Below are 24,717 nucleotides of genomic sequence, written 5' to 3'. Positions count from 1 at the left end.
ATACGACAATTAGCCAGGCATGGTAGTGGGCACCTGGAAACCCAGCTACTCAGGAGGCTGAGGCAAAAGAATCCCTTTAACTAAGGACGTGGAGATGGCAGTGATCCCAAGATCACACCACTGCACTCCACCCTGCGTGACAGAGCAAGGGTCCATCTTGAAAAAAAAAAAAAAAAAAGCAAAATCCCCAAAATAAGTTAGAAAAACAATCTCATTTGCAATTGCATCAAAAACAAAAAAGTACTTAGGAATACTCAACGAGGTGAAAAATCTGTATATTTAAAACTATAAAATACTGATGAAAGTAATTGAAGAAGAAAAATAAATGCAACAGTATCCTGTGTTCATAGTTTGAAGGAATTAATATTGCAAAATTGTTAATACTAACCAAAGTGATTTACAGATTCAATGCAAGCCCTATCAAAATCTTAATACAATTTTTTACAGAAATAGAAAAAAAAATTCTAAAATCCATATGGAACTACATAAGTCCCCAAAGATCTAAAGCAATCTTGAGAAAGAAGTATAGAACTGGAGATGTCATACCTCTTGATTTCAAATTATATTATAAAGCTATAGTAATAAAAAACCAGTATAGTATAGGCATAGAAACCAACACATAGACCAATGGAACAAAATAGAAAGCCAAGAAATAAATCCACAAATCAACAAATCTTCAACAAAGGCACTAAACATACATCATGGGGAAACATAATCTATACAATAAATGGTATTTTAAACGTTTAATATTGAAACACAAAAGAATGAAATTGGATCCTTATCCTATACCATACACAAAAATCAACTCAATATTGATTAAAAACTTAAATATAGGACCTAAAATTGTAAAATTACTAGACTAAGAAATAAGGTCTATGGCATTGGTCTTGGCAATAACTTTTTTTGGCTGTAATGCCAAAATCACTTGCAACAAAAGTAAAGATAAACAAACAAGTCAGACTAAGTTAAATTAAAAAGTTTCAAAGCCAGGCATGGTGGTCCATGCCTCCAATTCTAACACTTCAGGATGTCTTGAGGTGGGCAGATGGCTTGAGCCCAGGAGTTTTAGACCAGCCTGGGAAACATGGTGAAACTCCATGTCAACTAAAAATACAAAAATTGAGGTGGCAGTATCAACTGAGACTGGGGAGGTCATGGCTGTGGTGAGCCATGATCATGCCACTGCACTCCAGCCTGGGTGACAGAGTGAGACCCTGTTTAAATATATATCTGTCCAGCAAAGGAAACAATTGACAAAATGAAAAGGCAACCCGCAGAATAGGAGAAAATATTTGCAAACCATATTTCTCATAAGAGGTTAATATCCAAAATGTATAAGGAACTCAAACAACTCAGTAGCAAAAATGAAAATAACTGAATTTTGAAAAATGAACCAAGGAGCTGAATAGACATCTTTCCAAGGAAGACATACAAAAGGACAACATATATCTGAAAAGGTGCTTAACATCATTAATCATAAAGGAAAGGCAAATCAAAATCACATTGAAATACCACGTTACACATGTTATTAATAGGAATAATATTATCAAAAAGTTAAAAAATAACAAGTGTTGGCAAGGAGGTATTCTTGTACACTGTCTTATGGGAATGTAAATTAGTATAGCCATTATGTAAAACAGTATGGAGATCCTCATAAAAGTAAAAATAGAACTACTGTATGATCCAGCATTCCCACTTCTGGTTATATATCCAAAGGAAATGAAATCAGTTTGCCAAACAGACATCTGCGCTCCCATTACAGCATTATTCACAATAGATGTGTTATGGAACAACCTAAGTGCCCATGGACAGATGAATGAAGAACGAAAATTGTGTGTGTGTGTGTGTGTGTGTGTATATCTTAGCCATAAAATAAGGAACTCCTTACATTTACATAAACATGGATGAAATTTCGGAGTATTTTGAAATAAGCAAATGAAGTGAAATAAGCCAGATGCAAAAAGAAAAAAAATTACACGATATCATTTATATAAAAATAATTTTTAAAAGTTGAATTAATGGAAACAGAAAGTTGAATGGTGGTTACCAGGGTCTGGGTGTTGAGGTAACGTGGAGACATAAAAATAAAATTATTTTAATTTTTCGCCTTTATATACCATTTAGATTTTTCATAGTAAATACATTACCTTAAAAAATAAAATGTGCACTTTTGATGTAAAGATGTTGTTAGAACATAATTTTGCTGATTTTTTCCCTATATGATTGTACCAGTCAAACTACCCTATAACTTGAAGAACTCCTTTTTGAGCAGGCAAAATATAGATTGTTCAATAGAAGAAAAGGAGGAATTAGTAGGGCAATCTTCTATAGCCTAATAGGCAAGGTTGTGAATTATACTTTGCTTATAGTACATTTTCTTTCATTTTATCTACTGAAGAGAATGGTTTACTCATTAGGTTTCTATGAAACATAGAGAGCAGCTCCATTTCAGAGATGCTCAAATAATGGAATGAGGAGATTCAAATAATGGAGATATAATAAAATGAGGCATTGCAGAAAGACTGCTCCTTTCCCAGACATCACTTGCATACCAGGGGCTCTGCCCCTCATTGTCTAGCTACACTAGGCTAATTAATATTTTGGAGATACCCAGTGCTATTTCATGTGTCTTTGATGTGAAGCTCTGTGTTTTCACTTACACTATTTTGTTCTGTTTTGCTTTGTTTGACATTGAGTGTCTACACTTCCTTTCTGGCTGTTGAATTCCTACTCATCTTCTAAGACTCTATTGAAAAATTAACTTCTCTGTGAAAATGTTTAAATTTCCCCAACCAAAAATTTTTCCTCCATTGTGTTTTTTATATTACAGCATTTAGTATAATCTGAGTGTGATGCTTGCACGTTTATCTACCACTCTAGACTGAGAGTTTGTAGAAAGATCATGAGAATTCCGTTTTTAGTACAGTTAGCCTTGCAGGTGACTCCAAGGAACTTTGAAGCTCTCTTTACAGAAATTTCCCTACAAATAGGCAGCATGACTTATTTAGTGTCCTGCCACACACACACACACACACACACACACACGCACACACACAATAGGATAGTGTTTGTCTTGTATATATCTGGCAGTAAATATGTTGGTAAATACATTTTTTGATGTATTTTGGAATGTTCTTAAGACCCATGAAAGTCAAATATTGTTCAAGCTGTTTTATTCAGCTGTTTTACATTAAGAAGAGAACTATACCTCTGGTAGAATTCAGCTGTGAGCCCATCTGGTCCTGGACTTTTTTCGGTTGGTAGGCCTCAACTTCAGACCTTGTTATTGGTCTATTCAGGAATTCAATTTCTTCCTGGCTTAGTCTTGGGAGGTGTCAGTGTCCAGGAATTTATTCATTTATTCTAGATTTACTGGTTTATATGCATAGAGGTTTTTGGTGTTTGTAGCAATCTCTGACAGTAGTTTGTATTTCTGTGGGATCGGTGGTGACATCCCATTTATTATTTTTTATTGCGTCTATTTGAACCTTCTCTCTTTTTTTCTTTATCAGTCTGGCTAGCAGTCTATCTATTTTGTTGATCTTTTCAAAAAACCAGCTCCTGGATTTGTTGATTTTTGAAGGGTTTTTAAATGTCTCTATCTCCTTCAGTTCTTCTCTGATCTTATTTCTTGTCTTCTGTTAGCTTTTGAATTTGTTTGACCTTGCTCCTCTAGTTTTTTTAATTGTGATGTTAGGGTGTCAATCTTTCCTCACTTCTCATGTGGGGATTTAGTGCTATAAATTTCCCTCTAAACACTGCTTTAACTTGGAACCCACCCAAATGCCCATGAATGATAGACAGGATAAAGAAAATATAGCACATAGACACCGTGGAATACTATGCAGCCATAAAAAAGGGATGAGTTCATGCCCTTTGCAGGGACATGGATGAAACCGGGAACCATCATTCTCAGCACACTGACACAAGAACAGACAACCAAACACTACATGTTCTCACTCATAAGTGGTTGTTGAACAATGAGAACGCATGGACCCAGGGAGAGGACCATCACACACCAAGGCTTGTCAGGTAGGGGGCTAGGGGAGGAATAGCAGGGGGTGGGGGCATTAGGGAGGGATAGCATTAGGAGAAATACCTAATGTAGATGACAAGGCGATGGATGCAGCAAACCACCCCCATGGCACGTGTATACCTATGTAACAAACCTGCCTGATCTGCACATGTACCTCAGAACTTAAAGTGTATATATATATACTTTAGGTTGAGTAGACATATATATATATACACACACACATATACATATATATATATATACTTTAAGTTCTGAGGTACATATATATACATATATATATACTTTATATATACACTTTATATATATATATATATACACACAAACACACACACACACACACACACACACACACATATACCCAACCTAATAAAAATACATAGAACAACTGGGAAAAAAAGAAAATAAAAGAAAAGAAGCCAGACTTGGAGAACTAATTCATTTTGGTTTTGAAATTTTTGAAGAAGAAAATAACACTTGGATTGTAATCATCCAGTTTGTCCCAGGGTATTAGTGACAGAGAAGTTTCCATATGTGAATAACATAAAACTGAATAGTTACTTTCAATTGGAGTTCCACTTTATTAATCCCAGTAAGGAAAGAAAAATTCTCTGTTACTCAACCCCAGAGTATCTTTTTCTACAAAATTGATGCAGTGTCAATCCATTTATCTTTGTGTGAATGCTTTATCACAGCCTCAGTAATGTGCTATGCAGCGCTGACAGTTTTTAAGGTATTAAATATCTACTGTGCCAATAAACTGAGTGATTGACTCAAAGGTGTGGCGTTTTTACTTAATCATGGTCCCATACATTTCTTTTACTCTAATTGCTAACTTTACACAGCATTGAAAACAAATTATTAAGAGCATACACAATTATTCAGAGTACAAAATATGCAGATATGCTAACGTGTTGTAGGGCAAACCTAGGCAAGACTATTTAGCATGCATAAGTGTCATAGCTGGAAGGATACCTTCTGAAGCCAGAGAGCTGTGGATTTTGAACTTGACAGTCCCATTCTCTTGACTGAATAGACATATGATCATCTTCTCAGAGGAAGACAGAATCTCTGAGTCCTTTTGGAGGCACATCTACCTCTGTGTGTGTGTGTGTGTGTGTGTGTGTGTGTGTGTGTGTGAAGGTTTGTACAAAAGAGAAATAGAGAGGCGGTGTTTGTAACAAAAATTAATAAAAAATGAGAAACTTTGCTGGGCGCCGTGGCTCATGCCTATAATCCTAGCACATTGGGAGGCCAATGCGGGTGGATCATGAGGTCAGGAGTTCAAGACCAGCCTGGCCAAGATGGTAAAACCCCGTTTCTACTAAAAATACAAAAATCAGCCAGCGTGTTGGTGGGCGCCTGTAATCCCAGCTACTCGGGAGGCTGAGGCAGGAGGATCGCTTGAACCCGGGAGGCAGAGGTTGCAGCAAGCCGAGATTGCACCATTACTCTCCAGCCTGGTAACAGAGCGAGACTCTCTCAAAAACAAAAACAAAAACAAAACAGAGAAACAGAACTGATATTTGATTAATTAGTTTGCAATCCTAAAACTGAAAATCATCCACATTGTGTGTTCTAGAAAGATTTCCTGCATTATGACAGAATTGCAACTGTTATAAACCTCTTCCAGTATTCCCACACAGAAATTGGAAAATCCTCAAAATGATGCCATATATTATACTTGTCTGTATTCTTTATGGTGGTAAATGTGATGAGAAATACAAGATACTTCTACTCATGTGATATTAGCAAAAGTGTTCATTGATTTGTTATAGATTATTATTCTCTGTGCAACAAATTCAGACCAACATCTAAATAGCAACACAATGTTTAAAGATTTAAAATGCCCAGAATATGTGACGGTTCATGAAACAGTCATTTCCAAAATTTCCATAAGCTGCAATTTTTTTTTTTCATTCTCTCTCTCTTCCTCTCTTTCTCTGTTTTTTGGAGATGAAGAGCAGTCTCAAATTAGAGATATGTTTTTTTAAGTATACTATTACTTGTAGCATTCTCAATTATGTGAAACCACGAGACCACATCTTTGTGGACAAAGCAACAAAAGGTATGAAAAGTTGTCTTTGTAAATATGGCTAAGAATTTGAAGGGTACTAGCGGCCTGACCTAGCTGTACTTTGCCAATTGTTTTATAATTGGAAATGGCAATCTATTATACCACTGCCATATTCCTGTACAGATTTTTGTACTGGCAATTAGAGTCCTGCTGTAATCAATTTCTAAAGTGTGGAAATGGCTTTGAATAGAAGTCGAAAGGATTTTCAGAAACAATATAAAAAAGTGTAGATTGTCTTGAAGAGACTGTTGTTTAAAAACTATGCCAGTGAAGGCACATTTTAGTTTTACCCATGAATGACATCTCATGTAAATGAGGCTTCTAAGATACATTTTTATGAAATTTGTTGAAAATGGTTATCAGTTCTGATCCCACCACCCCTTATGCATAGAATAGTTATGATCAGCTGATATAGACAGAGTTATTCATTTTCCCTCATATGCTCATTTGGACAATTGATGTTTGGAAAAATTAAACTCATGTAGCTGAGGTCTTTGAAAAACTCTTCAGTGAGATTGACTGGCTTAAAACTGGAACAATATACAGGTTAGGGAGAGGAGGAGTGCCACAGATCACTTCCCTCTCAATCCTTTAAGGAATCTATGGCAATGAGCATGTGCTCTCTTTGAGTACAAACAAAACTCCTGGGTGGGGGAATTGGAGGCTGTTTTGCATTCAAAAGGTTGCAAATAGCCTGAAGAAAGTGTTTGTTTTCTTTTCCATAGTCTATGTTAGGCTAAATACAGTGTAACAACTGAATATACACAGGGTGGAAAACTGACATAAGTGCTATGCCACAGAACAGTGGCTTTCAAATTGTATCAGATTCAGGAGATTCCCGGGTCAAGCCTAGAACCAAAGAAGCATACAAAACATCACAGGTGATACAGGTACCCATAAAAAGCTTGAGGACCACCAGTCTACTGCAATGTTAATAGACGCTCCATGAAAATACGGCTTTGTGGCCAAATAAGTTTGTCTCAGCATCTGTAAAAGTTAAACAGACTTTATTAACATAGGACTTTTCAGTCCTATGTTAATCTGCTAATGCACACTAATCCTGAAGAGAGAAATAGTATATGCCAGTGTGGTATAGTTTGGTTCTGTGTCTCCACCTAAATATCATTTAGAATTGTAATCCAAATGTGCTGAGGGAGGGAACTGGTAGGAGGTGATTGGATTATCAGGGCGGTTTCCCCTTGCTGTTCTCATGATAGTGAGGGAGTTCTCACTAAATCTGATAAGTGTCTGGCGCTTCCTCATTCTCTCTCCTACTGCCATGTGAAGAAGGTCCTTCATCTTCTGTAATGATTGTAAGTTTCCTGAGGACCCCCCAACTATGCAGAACTGCAAGTCAATTAAGTTTATTTTCTTTATACCAGCGTGAGAACGAACTAATACCAGTGGTTCTCAAAGTCCCAAGGACCAGCAGCCTTAGCATCACCTAGAAACTTGCTAGAAATGCCAAGATTTGGGCCTACACAAGACCCACTCAATCAGAAACTCTGAAGGTGAGGTCCAGTGAACTGAGTCTTATAAGCCTTCCAAGTGATTCTGATGTGAACTAATGTGTGAGACTTAATATTATTTGATGTGTTTCCCAGAACTATTTGACTAAAGAGTCTTTTTTTTCTTTCATCAGTTCGGTGGCAAGACTAATGTTTTCTGTCAGGAGGAATGCTACTGAAGGATGTGTCTGGGAGCGTGGGGTGGGAAATGGTGTATGTGTAATGATGATGTGTGAAAGTATTGGTATCATCACTTGTAGAAAGGTTTATTTGAGGGCTATTTATTTACTTATAAATTTATTTTAACACCACTCTCTGTTAAAAACAACTTTAAGGCAGCTCAAAAAGAATGCTGAAGGTAAAGGATTCGTCCTGTGCATTTTGACTCCTTCCTATTAATACCAGGCATCCCTGAGGCCCCACAGTGCTAGTTTGCATATTATTACCAGCAGACCTACACTATTTCTGAACAAAAAAAAGGCAAGACCAGCAACTGAAGTAGTCAATAACCAAACTTTAAGGTTCTTAGAGAAAGAGGGAGACAATGTACTACTTTTCCCTACTGATTGAAAATTAGTAAGACTTACTAGGGAGAGGTGGTTGAGTGAGAGTCTCCTTGTGTTTAAACCATAGTACAAAGGTTCCTGCATCCAAGATAGGCAGGCGACCTTATCTCATGTAGATGTGCTTTAGAGCTCAGGCAGGATGAAGCAGAATGAGGAGGACTTAGGATGAAATCACAAGATGACTAGACTTGGCTGGGGTGGGCAGGGATAGGAGCGCATGCTGAATCTGGCCCAAACATCCCAGAAATGAGGAGTCTCCCTTCCATGCAAAAGCATGCTGTTTGGGGTTCCAGTAATCTTATTTGCAGATGCTCTGAAGAACACTAGTCAATTACATTTTATGTATTTCACAACTCTTTCCTCTATATACGGATGTTCCTTCATTTACGATGGGGGTCACATACCAATAAACCCATCTTAAGTTGAAATTACATTTAATACACCTAACCTAGCAAACATCATAGCTTAGCCTAGCCGACCTTAAATGTGCTTAGAACACTTACATTAACTTACAGTTGGACAAAATCATGTACTACAAAACATATTTTGTAATAAAGTGTTGAATATCTCATGTCATTTATTAAGTACTATACTGGAAATAAAAAGCAAAATGGTTGTATGGGTGCTTGAGACATAATTTCTCCTACATGCCTATTGCTTCTGTACCACATTGAAGCCCCAAAAATGTAAGTTGAACTATTATAAGTCAGAGACCATCTGTATTGACTCACAGTGTTCATTGCCAGATAATGGCAGCTTTGAGGAGCTAGAGAAAAGTCATCAACATTAAAAAATAATTGCATTTTCCTTCAGTTCTCAAAGGTAGAAAAGACAGTAGATATTTAATCCTGTGTATTCCCTCTAGAGAGGAGAGAAATAAGCAACAGAGAGGGAAACGACACTACAAGTGGCAGAGAAAATACAAGCACAAAGGTCTCATTTGTATAATTTGACCACTGAATGGTAATATGAAATCCTCTGTACCAATCTGAAGTCCAAGTACAGTAAATAATAAAATAAACATACTTTAAAGTGTTCATATTAATATGAATTGCTAGACTATAGATTATCTGAAGACAGTGACCTTATCTACATTATATACATTATACAATATTTATTCCAGTTGCTACTTCAGTTAATGGCACATAATGGATGCTCAATAAATACATGTTGAAAGATTATTCTTTGAATGAATATAAAGAGTTTATTCGGTGCGTATTTGGGTATACAACAACAAATATTAAACAACTTTTTTAAACTTTTTGTGCACAGGACAGAAAACTGCCTGTACATGCTATGTCCACTTTTGGAACACAGATTTAAACAATTATTAATGCACAAAATCTTACATATCATGCAACTCTATGCCAAGAACCCAACTTTCTTCCATGCAACAGATATGAAGATCTAAATGGAAACCTAGCTAATTCTTAAACACTTTTCCAGTAGCAAGTATAATATATGTTGTTGAGGGAAAACCAGTCTTAATATTTCCTTGTACACAATATTCATGTGCCAAATACAATGACAGAAGGACTCATACATATATAGATAAGACATCTCTTATTTTAACAACACAAAAGACAACATCACAGTTCCACAGTTCCTGTCTTTACACAAGAAGCCACAACAATAATTTAACATGATACACAAATGGAATTAAGAGAAATCTACACTTGATGATAATTTTTTAAGTTATTTTTACTGACTGGGGTTGACAGTAAAACTCAATTTCTACTCACAAAATACAGCACAATAACTTGACCACAATGCTACAAATCTAAAAAACAAAAAAATGGTAAAATCACAAGAACACTGTTACCTTGAGCCTGAGATGCCAATTCAGATTCAACCCTGAATTTGGTTGATTTGGATTAAGTGACACAAAAAGTCAATAGAACCATTGAATTTCAGAAATCATAAAGTTGCACTAGGCCGAAGAAAATGTACACGTGAATCAAGCATAGATAGAAAACATTAAGCCAAGAAAACAACACAGTTCACATAATTTTGTTTGCCCCGACAAAACATTTAAGCAGTTAATTTTGTTATGTTATGTTTTGTTTTGTTTATTTTTGAAGAACAACTGTGGTCTTTTAAATTTTCTTGGTGGTAGAGCAAATTCTGATCAGCATTAGTGCTGTGAAATATTTTTGGTTTGTGATCCCCAAAGTATAGGCGAGATCATGTGAAAATTTGGCAGTCCTTCTCCCAGATTTAGTTCACTGAAATGCTTGGCATTCTTTTGCACAAGCTCAATCTAAATAATGGGGCTTTAGTATGAATGATAAGAAAGTCTAATGGCAGATAGAATAGTGAACTCTGCTTGTATGTTTCTTAAATGTCACTGACAAATTTGAACTTTTGGGTGAAGGACTGCTAGAAGAATTCAACAGCACCTGGAGGTAAGGTTCTGTTACAGAGCCCTTGTTTTGCCCTCACTGGCTACGTTGATTCATTGTGGCTCATGGATTTGCCTCCGTTCAGCACGCCAGAGACACTTCTGCTCTTGGTTGGGGTCCCGCTTCCAGATCGGGAGAACTCCGTTAGATCGTGCAGTGATGGCTCCTTGTACATGGCCACTGAAAAGCACATAAAGATGGTGTAAAAGGCCTTCAATTGGGCACACCAATATATTGTATTCTTGAAAATTTCTAAGAATGGTTTGCAGGTGTTCTGTTCTACAAATGTAAATGACAAGTATGTGAAGTAATGCATACGTTAATTAGCTTGACTTAGCTATTCCACAATGTATACATACTTCAAAATATCTTGTTGTTCATAATAGATATGTACAATTTTTATGTCAATTAAAAATTACATTTAGAAAAAAGAGAAAAAAATATAAAAAAAAAAATGGGCATACCACACTGATTCTCAACTTTTCTTTTGGTTACTACACTTCTGTGCCTTAAGCCGGACATGAAAACATTGCTTTCAAGGACTCAATAGAGAGTGGACTGGATCAGATTAAGCAAAGATCTAGCCTTGGTGTAGTAGTGTGTAAAGAATTTTAATGCATAACTTCTATTACTTATGGTTATATAAGAGAAGAATAAAAATGCATTTAATAAAGCTCTTAGAAGTTTAAATATGATCTATAGCATAATGTGCAAGGCAAATATTAAAATTTAAAACATTTTAAAACACTGATTTCGGCCGGGCGCGGTGGCTCAAGCCTATAATCCCAGCACTTTGGGAGGCCGAGGTGGGTGGATCACAAGGTCAAGAGATCGAGACCATCCTGGTCAACATGGTGAAACCCCGTCTCTACTAAAAATACAAAAAAATTAGCTGGGCATGGTGGTGCGTGCCTGTAATCCCAGCTACTCGGGAGGCTGAGGCAGGAGAATTGCCTGAACCCAGGAGGCGGAGGTTGCGGTGAGCCGAGATCGCGCCATTGCACTCCAGCCTGGGTAACAAGAGCGACACTCCGTCTCAAAAAAAAAAAAAAAAAAAACACAAAACACTGATTTCTATCGTTCTTTAAAATGAAACACTTTAAGACTCTATTAGATAGTTCTTGGTACAGTGAATGGTAATATTTATTATTGCTGTGCTGTAAATAACCATACTAGTTTATAGTTACGGAACACTTATAACATGCTAAATATTGCTCTAAGTTCTTTGTATGCATTATCCCATTTAATCTCTGTGAGAATCTTATAAGTACTCTTTTCATATTATCCATATTATATAGATGAACTTGAGGCATACACAGGTAAATAACCTATTCAAGACCATCCATTAGTAAAAAGTGAAGTTGGGCCTTGAATCTAGGCAGTCTGGCTCCAAAAAATGTGCTGTAAAACACAGCACTATGCTTATTTGAATTCGGCAGTGTCTGCCTCTACTTTAAATCCCTACTCTAACCCCAGGCTACTAACCTCTTTGAAGTCTTCCTCTGCCTTGCCTGCATTTTCTGTCTCTTCTCTACCACATCTCACTATTTCTTATATCCCTATTTTCCATAGCCTATTCTTATCCCTCACCCTTACTATTTTGCTATTAATCTGCTAATAATGATGGGAAAAGTATAAGCAAAAGTTGCTGAAATAATATGTTGGGCCCTTAGAGAGGATCCAAGGAGCTTTTTGGTAAGTGTTAAGTTTACACACATTTTTAACAACTATGTTTCTGCTCAAGCAACATTTTAGCATAATTAGGGGGTCTTGGTTGTCCTGAGTTAGCAAGTAAGTTACTTCCACATGAGTAGAGTGTCACTATATGTACATGCACTATGGAAAAACTAAAATCAGGAGAGCAAATGTTTTTGAATGTAACAAAATGCAAGTTTTTTTTTTTAAATAAATATCTGAATATGGAACAACTATTTCACTTTTGAAAGTATGATAAAGGACTGCTTTAAATTACGATTTCTAAGTGTTCAACATCACTAATCATCAGGGAAATGCAAATTAAAACCACAAAGAAATATCACCTTACTGCTGTAAGAATGGCCATAATTAAAATGTCAAAAAACAACAGATGTTGGCATGGATGTGGTGAAAAGGGAGCACTTTAACACTGCTGGTGAGCGTATAACAACCACTATGGAAAACAGTGTGGAGAATTCTTAAAGAACTAATAGTAGAACTACCATTGGATTTAGCAATCTCACTCCTGGGTATCTAGTGAAAGGAAAATGAATCATTGTATGAAAAAAGACACCTGCACAGGTATGTTTATAGCAGCAAAATTCACAACTGCAAAAATATGGAACCGACTTAAGTGCCCATCAATCAATGAGTGGCTTAAAAAAACGTGGTATATGTACACCATGAAATACTACTCAGCCATAAAAAAGAATGATATGATGTCTTTTGCAGCAGCATGGATGGAGCTGGAGGCCATTATTCAAAGTGACATAACTAAGGAATGGAAAACTAAATATTGTATGTTCTCACTTAAGTGGGAGCTAAGCTATGAGGACACAAAAGCATAAACATGATATAATGGCCTTTGGGGACTTGAGTAGGGGGAAAGTTTGGGAATGGGGTAAGGGACAAAACATTACATATTGGGTACAGTGTATACTGCTCGGGTGATGAGTGCACCAAAATTTCAGAAATCACCACTAAATAACTTATCTATGTAACCAAAAAGCACCTGTACCCCCAAAACTACTGAAATTAAATAAATAAGTATATTTAGTAGCATAATCCATAGTTTCCACAATATCAAATTTACCTTTTAGTGGTTTGGGCAGAAAATGAGCTGCAGGCTTGTTCTTCTTCACATGGTTGCCTTTCATGATCTCTCCTTCTTTGTTCAGACCCAGATACCACCCTCGGCCTGACTGCTGCTGACGGTATATCATTGATGAATATGTCACGTAATAATTTTCAAACACTGATTCTTTGAATTTGCACTCAGGTGTGAAAAGTTCCTGCAACAGAAGTAAATAAAAGTTCAGTGTTTATATTATAGCTATGAATTTCCTGTAGAATCATGTGGTATTGCCTTTTAGGAGGTTAAGATATGCTTTGTTAAAGCTTGTATGACTGGTGCTCTATTTTAGTAGTATAAACTATCATCATTGGAAATCAGCAGACTGTATATAACATTTCACATGATGCTTTAGAAAAAGCCAAAAAGCCATAAGTGAAAGTGCTATTGATCAATGATTAGCTCTCTTTGTTATAGGTATTGGGAACATTAGAACAAGCCACTTAAGTGAACTATATTGGACAAATACAAGAGCCAAGGATTGAAAGGATTGAAAAGACAATCATAAAACTGACATACGGGGCTTTGTTCCCTTCAGGATTCAATATGAGAAAATAAACATTCGGTCCTTGTGCTTAATTTTCATGGATTCTTGAATTATTATACACTGTGGTTGTCAATTGCCTCAGGTTGAAACCTGTGTTACAATGCTGGCTGCCTATATTTCTAAAAGAATGCTACAAAGAAAGCCCACCTTTGACTTCTAAAGTAAACCAAATTGATTTTTTTTTTGGGTCATTGGACCATGGCTTGAGACGGAAAGAAAAATTCCTCCCTCACCCTATCCTTACCTTACATTAATATTTACATGTAAATCAATACAAAAGCAAGGAATTTATAGTAATTCTACCAGCAGAAATAATAGAGCAGCCCAGTGGACTCTGAACTCAGGATTGTGGTTTTCTGCCATGCATTTGGCCATCTTTACTTTTGACTGGGAAGTCTCCTGCCCTCAATAGACCATTTCAAGGAAAAATAAAATAAAAAAAAACCCTTTTGTGTGTTTGAGTGTATGTGTATGTGTCTATGTGTACAATAAGCAGCCATTAAAAATGATAATTTCAAAGCTAAATGAAATGAATAGCAGCTTTGAATCTAGAAGTAAGCCATAGAGTAGCAAAGGGCCTGCTTGGAGTGGAAGATTATCAGGAAAATGCTAACTGAGCTACATGTGATAGAGGCACCAATTAAACTATCAGATTTTTTGCGAATTTGCTGAGATGTTATCAGGAAAAAAATACTTGGTACTATCACCAAAAACATGTGTACAAATATTGCAAGCTTTCTGGGGCACCAATCTTTTAAAAACAATGTCTCCATGGTTCTACCTTCCTTCCCTTTCGTATTAGATACCATTTTAAGCAATACACACTAGCGGAGAAACAATATCTGAAGTAAATCACTTCAGCAAGGAGGGGCATATTCCTCAGGCAAGGCAGCTTTTCTCTGAAATTTAAGCACTCAAGCAATTTCCTTTCCTTTATTCTGGGATTCTACAAACATTGTTTCACACAGTAATCTGCCTAATCTCCCCCCACTTCCCCAATCTGGCTCCCAGAATGCACAAATTGGAGTATCTTTTGGGGTTATTTCAGCCTAGGGGCACACTTGATAGATCTTCAGAGGATTCACACAAATTCAACCTACTCAAGAAGCAATGTACTTCTAAGGCAACTATCACATGTTAGGAACCAAAATGTTCTATTTATGGGCTGTGAAAACTCTTTGTAGGATTTCTCAACATAAAGAAAGCCAAGAAAGTACAAATAAATTTGACTAGAAGTCTCCACATTTCTTTTAGTGATGAGGACAACTGCATAGAACGTTGCTGAAATTGTTTGAGAATTAAATAACTGTATGGAAAAACACATCATCATTGGAGAATGGATTTTCCTTTCATAAAGAGTCAGAAATCATTTGAATATAAATCTGGTGAACAATGCATATGATCAAGGCAAGTGATACCAATTAGCCACATAAACAATGTATGGCTGACTCCAGACTGGTCAGATGGGATCATTGCGTATTCTAAGGCAGGTCCCGAAAATGGGCTGCATTTAATGTCTTATGTGAGAGCAACATTCATTCATTCATTTAATATACATTTTCTAATGATCCATTATGTACTTGGTTGGTCCTAAATATTCATAGGCAAGTAATATGTGGCCTCAGACAGCTTATCATATATCTGAGGGCATCAAACACGTACCCAAATGGCATAGATACAATGTGTGCTACCATAACGAAAAAAGGAAGGTTTACAGGAGGTGCTATATGAGAACAGAAAAAGCCAGACTTAAATCTGACTGAGGGACTAGGGAGGGATTCACAGAGAGGGTGTCATTTTAGCAGAGCTTTTCAATACAGAAAACAGGGAAGAATAATATTTGAAGCACAGAGCCACACTTCCTCTACTTTTCCTGTATTCCCTGTCTTAGTAATTGGAATCCACCATCCTGGCAGTTGCTCACACTTAACACTTCAGAGGACCTTTCATTTTATTCCCATGCTCTCTAGTCTATGATCCATGACCTTCACCTTCCATTCCCATTGCCACTGCTCTGGTTTGTGTCTTATTACCTCTTCACTGGACTGCTGTCATATCCTCCTAACTGGTTTCTTCTCTTCAGCTGGCAGGTTTGCTTTCCTAAAGCAAAGTTCCCTTCCTTGGGAAATTTTGATGATTTCACCTTGCCTATAGTGAAAACAACAACTTGATGTAACATTGAAAAATTCTCTGCAATTCAGCCACTACCATGCCATCCAGCATCATCTTCCAGTGTCATTTGCCAAAGAACCATGTGTGCCTTCGTGTTTTACTGATGCCATTCATTTCCTTTGCTTAGAATGTCATTCCTTTGTTTATCTACCTACTGGCTTTCCTCTAATCCCTCAAGGCCTACCTCAAATATGACTGTTTCTAGAATCACATACTGATTACACCTGTTATCTGTGCTCCCAAAAACTCTACCTACGTCTCTAGCATGGCCCTGTGACTCATATAACTGTATGATTAGCTCCAGATGGTAGGGAATTTGTCTTACGTTTTTCCCCAATCTACCTTCCCCTCACAAAAATGACATGTTACCACATGGCAGACCACTTAATTATTGTTTATATAATTTGGATTTCAGAGATTCTTATTTAAATATTGGAAATTCCAGGACTCAGAAGTATCAACTAGTAAAAAGTCTGCAGGGAGTTTCCTTAATACATATCAAGAAATCAGCTATATGTAAAATGAGGCTGTTACTGCATGGATAGATTCTGCAAATGTGATTTAATATCTGTTAAGAATAACATGGCACCTACAATGTCAGGATAAAAAAACTCGACAATTGTTACAACTATTGGAAAATGGCAAGGAAGCACTCAATGAACTGAATGCTCTGTCACATCCTGGCAATTTCTTAGTCATCACCACTAAATTTGGATTCAAAAACTCAGTAGAAAGGGAGAAAAATGAGGCCAAAAAAAGAATGTTGAAGCAACCAAAGGAGTGTTCTGTTCTCTGTGTATGACACTGTCATTTTATCCAGTGTTGAGTAGGCAGAAGAGGCTTGATTTTTATCAAATGTGGAAAAATATGAGCATCTCACCCAACACAGGCAGGTCCACCAAAAGGGTACAGTTTCACTTCTACGTCTCTGCAGTGATATATGCGAATAATAGAAATTGGATTTGCCCCAACCCATGAAATCCCTGTTCAGAGGATACTAGGTAGACGTATGTCAAGAAACCAACCTACTTCGATTAATCTGGAGATGCTCAATAGTGCGCTAGAAGAAAGTGTCATAGTGGTCTTGACACATGGGAAGCAGTAAATGAAGGCAGCAATCACTGTGTTCTGGATTTAACAGTCACCAGATAAATGTCTGCTATTGTAATTAATGCATGAATGAGTTAAAAAGATGTCATGAATTTCCTGCATAGTCACTGAGAAATTACTTGACATGAGTATAAAAGAAAAGATGCTTTAAGTCTTACGACTTTTACGTGATTTCCCTTAAAAGTTGTTTACCACTCTTGCATATCTATGTTTTTTTCAGACAAATAACAAGTTTTTAGTTCATGAAATAATCTGTCTCTAATATCTTTCCTCTGTATAATCATGTCTATTCCCCTTGAAGTTCAATATTTCTTTCTTGTCAGTAAATATTAAACATTTTATTTAAGAAATTCATATCAGTTAGTATCATTATAGTATAATGATAGTATTTTGGGTAAGGAATGAGGAATCTACATTTAGAGAAAAAGTGGATCCAGGAGCAAAATCTAATATTTCTTTTTACCAGCATACTCACATGATTAAGGAGGAAATAACTCTTTGAAGGATGAAATATCACTGACAAACATAAAACATATTAAAACCTCCACATAGACTTTGAGAGGCAAGTGAATAATTCGTTAGTGTAACCAGTTATATTGAATATATACAAATAACTGCAACATGTTTTCGTGTGCCAGAAAACATCTTTTTCCTGGAACAAAGGCTTGGGAGCAATATAAATTGTTATTCTCTGTCATAGTCAGAAGAAGCAACAGTATCCTGGCTTGCCCCTGCCACGGAGGGCAAAGTATGGACAGAGTGTAGTATATCTTTAGCCTCCTGGAGCTGGAGCCAGGTCACAAGAATCGTGGGCTATGATGATGGCTTCCCTCAATGAAGCCAAGTAAGGGTCATGTCAGTCAGCAGATGGTGTGTAGCTATATCCTCGGCACCCATACCAAAATGATGAGAGCTAAAATATCTGTATAACATTTATGTTGTTTCAGCATCTTAAACACATTCTCCAATACCAAAAGACACACACTAAGATTAAATGCCTTCCTGATTAAAATAAGTAATTTGGCAAACACAGGCCTTAATAGCAGGTTCTTCATACTTTTTTTCTACCCTGTTCTTGTATTTTCAGCTATAGTGCAATTGATAGGGTGGCACTATTTCATTTGCGTCTGTATCTCAGCAGGATGGGACGCTTTGAGGATTGCCATGCAGACTGTAAATGTTTCCCTTTAACACATTTCTATCAAAAACATATTTTTTTTTACATGGGCTGTACTGATTCCCTTAGATCCAGAGAGAGAGAGAGAGCAACAGAGTCTACTGAAGTTGTCCATACATTAAATGGCAACACTAAGTCCTCAGTCTGGCTAACAAAGCCTGTGATGGCAGTGTTGCCAAGTGTCAAAGCCTGTGATGGCAGTGTTGCCAAGTGTACACATCCTGGTACAGATTAATGTTTCTTAATATATTTTGTTTAATTCACATGTAACATTTGTTAAAGCAAGAACCATAGAACATAGAAAGAAAAACAGTTTATAGATATTAAGAGTAGCATTTAAAGAATGTTTGAAAATGAACCTGGAAGCACATAGTTTCCTCTTTTCAATACGTTCTTTAAACTTATTTTCTATAAACCTTTCTCTTCTATGTTCCCACCTCTTTCTTCTTCACCTCTCTTCCAGTCACATTTTCAGTAGCCTGATCATCCAATTAATTGAACAATTACTGCCAATAGCAAGGGTCACTCTTCTGAGTCATGTTCTGATGATAATTATTTTTCCAGAATTAAAGTTAGGTTATTTAAGCAGGTCTGACTTGTGTGCATCAATTACAGCCTAATGAAATTAATATGCAGATTAAAATTAGATTTTGTTGAAAAACTTGAAAGAATAGAATCTTAAAACATAAATTGTGCCCATGAGGGTGACAATGTAACTACCTATGTTCTCTATATAGGCTTGCCCTTCACCAGTTATTTCAAAACCCAGGACTAATCATTATATTTAGGGCTTTGATGTTCTCTCCCAGGGTATATTTGATGTGAATGAACTTCATTATTACTGAGATCAAAGCATGAGAAGGGAGAGATTGAGGAAGAGGGAATCAATACTCACCCAGTGCACTGTAGCTAAGCATACTTATTAATTCATGATAAACAGAATGTGGATCGCTCACTCAAATATCCACTGGACTATTAGATACTTGAGGGCAGCTCCTAACATAACGTCTGGAATACATTAAATTATCAATACATACCTAGTGAAACAAATAAATTAAAAATAGAATATATGAAGAAACTTTGGAAGCTCCCTTGTATAAATCCAAAAAAGGGTTAAATGTGGCACTACATTTTCCAACGAATAGAGGACTATTTTAAAGTAGAAACAGACAAGTCAAACTTGTCTGTGAGGGCAGAAAAAGTAGGTGATTCTCAAAGGAGAAAAATGGCCTACAGATAAATTCGATTTAAATACTTGAAAGGATGAGAGAGAGGGAAGGAGGGGAGATAGGTGAAGAGAGAGGAGAGTGAAGGAGGCAAGCAGGGAGATGGGAGAGACAGAAGGAGGAAGAGAATAGAGAATAACAAAAGAAAAACAATACTTAAGCAAAAATAAAAAGAATCCTAATAATTCAGACATAGGCAAGAAACTTATACTCTTGTTCTTTATGTCTGCAAATAGTTAAATGTTTCAGTTATATTCTACTAGCGTGATTTTTGTAAAATGGTGAAAAAAATCTACCCGTTCTGCTGATCTTACTGGTTGTTGTATGAGGATGCAATGAGATGATCTATGGCAAAAGAAGCTCTGAAAATTGTAAAGCTCCATAAACATGAAATGCGGGATTGCTTTGATAATACAGTCCCAGAAATCAAGGCCAAATAAATAAATTCACTTTTCAAGATTCTTTTTCACTATGGGATCAATTCACCAAAAAAAGGGCCTGGCTATATGTGTTTTATTAACATGGAAGAATATAAATTCTGTCAAAAATTAGGACTGCACATGAATTACACTTTGTGTTCAGCACTCTCCTCCAAGCTTGGTTCTCAGAGAACTGTTTTGCCTCCTTTCATTTTTCATTTCTCTCTGCAATACACTGAAATGGCTGCAGTAATCCAAGCTACAGCACTAAAGAAATGCACTGCTGAAAAAGGGCTTCATGAAATACCATGCCACAAAATGACTTAAAAATACACATGTTAATTAGCAACCATTTGTAAAGAAATGCAAATTAGAATTAAGAGTGTGCACATTGGGACTATTTTTTTCTCATATGGTTACACTGAATTCTTGGTAGCATTTCTAGATTCCTAGATATTTCATAGATATTTTAATTTACCATGTGTTGACCCCACCAAATAAGCCAGCATAGTGTTGCTTTTTATCCTTAGTTCTTCACAAACAAAAATAAGAAAAGTATTCAGGAACCTGTCAACCAATGGCCTGTTGGGAACAGAACTAGGACCCAGATATGACCGTATTTCAGCCCCAGAGTTCATTTAGTCCTCTACATGGAATTGTTCTGGATTTTCAGATATTTCTGTAAAGCAATGTCATACAATGGATTATCCAGGCTGTCAAATCTTCCAAAACATATTTGTTTTATACAACACACTGAGATAAGCTAGAAGTTAAAGAATGAGAGCAAACAAATACCATATATCTCTTCCAGAGGCTAAGATGGGTTGTTTTTGTCAAGATATAAAAATTACATTATCCAAATGCCTCACTCCTGCAAGCCTGTTCAGCAAATACATTTTGACTTGGAAGTAACTTGTTGAGACTCGTAACAAAGAAGAGAGATAGGCCATATGTCTTCAAGATTGTGTGACTGGCCCAAGACTGTGTTAGTCTGACCCTAACTTCCCCAAAGAATACAGATTGTTTAAGCAATCCAATTAGGTGGCAGAGGGTGTACTTCATTTTCATAAAATATGTGCCAGAGAGACTGTGTGAATTGCTGTATATTTTAAAACTTATTAGGGGATCTGATTGTTTAACAGAAATCTGTGGAAATGTTTTTTCAAGTGAAGAACACTTCTCTAAGGTGAATAACCTCTGAATAACTCCCTATTAACCTGCTTATTATATGTATTAATTCAGTATATTGTTTTTTTGTTAATGGCAGGGCTGATCCATGTGCTTTGAAAGGTGAATCAAATATCAGATATGATTTCTAAAAATAAAGCTTCTAGTCTTTTAGCCAGTACTGGAATTAATTTGTGCCCATTGGATACATAGTCTTTCCACCATGAAACTTCCTAATTTGTGGCAGTCCTCTTCGCTGTATTGACTTCAGAGTAGGATCTAAATCCAGTTGCAAGAATATGAGTTCTGAAGTACATGTTATCAGGAGAACAAGCTTAGTAGGTTGTGTCTTTTTAAATAGCTGTTGCAAGCACTTGACAGAAAATTCAAAGCTTAGGAGCTCTGAAAAATTTTCTGAGAAATTCAACCAACTGTCATGCACAAGACAAAGGTCCTTTCCTTCTACATGAATTGGACAGCTCTGGCAAGGTCTATTAAAAATAAAATACCAGGGTGGGTGCATATGATATTCTAGTACCTTAGAATATTTTTTTTTGAGATGGAGTCTCAAAAAATTTTTGACAATAATAATTTTTACTCGCATTGGATAGCAGGTCTGTTACATTTGGTAGGGTTTGCCTCTGAAGGAAAGTGTCACAGTAATCAGGTGTCTGCTTCTTCAAAAACTTTGAAAGGAGATTTTCTTGAACAAGTAGAAAAGTAATGCTAGACAATAGCAACTGCTCAAATGGAAGTTACTAATACATTCTTTCTACTGTAAAACATAAAAGCTGGTGTCACAGGGCAAGGTGCAAAGGTCTCATCTATAAAACAGGGATTTGAATGGATGAGAATGGTGTTGCAGAGGACTATTAAACTGCTGCGTCACATTACATCTGCAAATGACTGCTAAGGATAACAAGTGCTAAAGAGAGGAATCTTTTTATGAAGAGTGCATTTCTACTCTCATCAGCTCCTTTAAAGGAGCTACATGAGAAGATGCTAGTGGCAGTCATTTGTCACAAATCTGAATGGAGGAAGTCAATTTATTCATTTAAGACTCAAATGGAAGAAGCAATTCTAATCTAGGACTTACTGAAAGCCTATTGTGTCCCAGGCACTGTGACAGCCCTCTTTGGTATATATAGCAATCTGCTTTACTCTTCAAGGCACCTCTCAGTAATTACATCCCTCTGGCTTGAGAGGAGAGTTTCTCCCACTTCACAAGTGAGAAAAAATCACAGCAGTGTCCTTAACAAGTCATTTTAAAAATCAACTCAATTGCAAGGGCACTTTTTCACCCACAGAGTAGTCACTGGGTGGACAATAGCAGTAATGTGAATTCCCTTCTAAACATGCAATTTCAACATTTGCCAAAGGCTCAGTCCTCCCTCCTGTTTGTGTGCTCTGGCCCCTTTGAAGATATCAGTTCAAATTTGCCTCTTCCACTTCCCAGGTTTCTGACTGTAGGCAATTTGTGTGTTTTCTGATCCTGCATCTGCAAGATGGGGACAGTATCTTGTGCCTCACAGGGAAGATGACAGAAGGCATGGGGAAGCAGTTAGCCTAGGCGGAAATGCTCAACAACTACCAGATCCCTTACCTTCCTTTAAATTCCATTTGTGTGATATATAAGAAAATGTAGCATTCTCCCCACCCTGCAACTTGAAACTGGTATAAAAATAAGTGCTTGCCAATAAAAAGCAGAGAAGAAAAGCACCTTTCCATTTCTGTGACGGGCTAAGGCTACACATTAATTGTATGTGTGAGAAATGCTTACAGTAGTGATTCGTTTTCAAGGATGACAATACATGAGCCTTTGATTTAAGACTTAAAATATTCTAAGATTCTAATACTAGACTTACTATAATGTGCATCAGTGAGCCCACATGATAATAAAAAGATTTGTGAAATAATCCAGTATTAATAGGCCAAATGACATTTATACATCTCATTTTAATTACTATGCTACAAAAACTACAATATTATTATCTCACTTCCTTTGTTCCAAACCACTGTTTCACTAGTTCTACTTTCATAATGTACGTTACTAATAACAATAATGAAAAATAAGTACTTTATGTTTAAGAAGTGCCTACATTTAAAATTTTCTACAACTGCTTGAACACTTTTGGCATTCAAGTGACAAGTAAGGGACAGTTTAACAAAAGTAATGATAACCAAAGTCATTATTATATGGGTTTTGGTAGACTTTTAAAAAATTCTCCAAAGAGCTTGTTTTAAAGTCAAAGAAATAAACTCAAGATGCTAATACACTGGAACCTGGCATTAACACTTTCTGCTGGAGAACTAATCCAGTGCAGGAAAGTAGCTCCTTCAAGAGGAAGCTGTAATCTGTTTAAGGTTGCTGGTACTGGCATGTGATGTGCCTGGAGCTGCAAGACACTGAAAACCCAGAAGCGTTAACTGATCCTGAGTTCCATATGGTAGGAAGAGGTTTGACACAGAGCAGAAGCCAGGCCAGGCAGCCTTTCCTCCAGGCCACTTCTTTTTCCATTACAACAGGCAGCAGCTTTCCATTTATCTTATATAAATCTGCCTACTTAACATCCTCCTAGATCATGCCATGAAAAGTTCACTCTTCTATTGCAAAAATATTCACAACTAAGTTTGGGCACATGGGTTTTTTATTTCCAGTGAACTCTACTTTAGGAGTATTCAGGAGATGATCTCAGAGCACCTTTACTGAAATTAGGCTTCTGCCTTTTCAGGTACAGATGCTGGTAATGCATATAAGGAGATATATAAATTATTTAGTCAGATTTGTGTGTGTGTCTGCACATGTGTGCACTCATATGCAGACATATGTGAGAGAGACAGAGTGAAACAGAGAAACACAAAGCAGATAAAAACAATAGAGAATGAAAACACAGACAGTTTAAAAAAAAAAAAATCTGCTTTTCCCAATTCTACAAACCTGTGGACTTTAAGAAATATCCACCACCCTCATCCATGAATATTTAATGGGGAAGGTGGGAAAATTAGTTGTCTCCCCTCCACTGGCAAAGACATCTCTGTTTCCTGTCCAAACTCCCAGCTGTGCTCAGAGCTCAGGATAAAATCTGATAGGTTGCCCAAGGTGAGTAATGTTCTTCTGTAAAGTTAGTATCTATAGAGGAACCAAATAGAGGAGTAAACTTATTTCTTTGTGGAGATTTTCCTATGGGCAATGCACATCCATCTATTAAAAAAAAAAAAAAAAAAAAAAAGGAAATCCAGGACTCTTGAGAAGTTCAAGATCAGTGCAAAGAAATCCTGTGAAACTTCATTAAAACAAGACACTTTGAAATATGAATGCCACTATCATAAAGTGAATCACATTTTCACAAGGGACATATAATGCTTAGATGTGTAGCTATGTTGCAGTAAACAAACAATGGTTTTCTATTTATGACTAAACTGCCATCATCTGTGATGCTGCTTATGATTGTTATCACCTTATATTATAGCTCTGCAGAAACCAAC

The 24,717-nt window shown here is 36.6% G+C and overlaps 1 protein-coding gene across 7 annotated transcripts in view; it reads right to left on the bottom strand.

The window, feature by feature from the left end:
* Nucleotides 1-9,362: 9,362 nt before the first annotated feature.
* The window catches only part of FGF13 (fibroblast growth factor 13), a 604,280-nt gene continuing 588,925 nt past the window's right edge, over nt 9,363-24,717 (bottom strand). For all 7 annotated transcript variants that reach the window (XM_010351485.3, XM_074392004.1, XM_074392005.1 and 4 more), the window contains 2 exons: nt 13,375-13,573; nt 9,363-10,766 (listed from right to left, as the gene is read on the bottom strand). In XM_010351485.3, the coding sequence (XP_010349787.1) occupies nt 10,630-10,766; nt 13,375-13,573 (336 nt within the window). In that variant the 3' untranslated portion in view covers nt 9,363-10,629. The remainder of the gene's footprint in view (nt 10,767-13,374; nt 13,574-24,717) is intronic.

The sequence above is a fragment of the Saimiri boliviensis genome, chromosome X, assembly GCF_048565385.1.
Source record: "Saimiri boliviensis isolate mSaiBol1 chromosome X, mSaiBol1.pri, whole genome shotgun sequence".
NCBI lineage: Eukaryota > Metazoa > Chordata > Mammalia > Primates > Cebidae > Saimiri > Saimiri boliviensis.
This window is presented reverse-complemented; position numbering and strand designations above follow the sequence as displayed.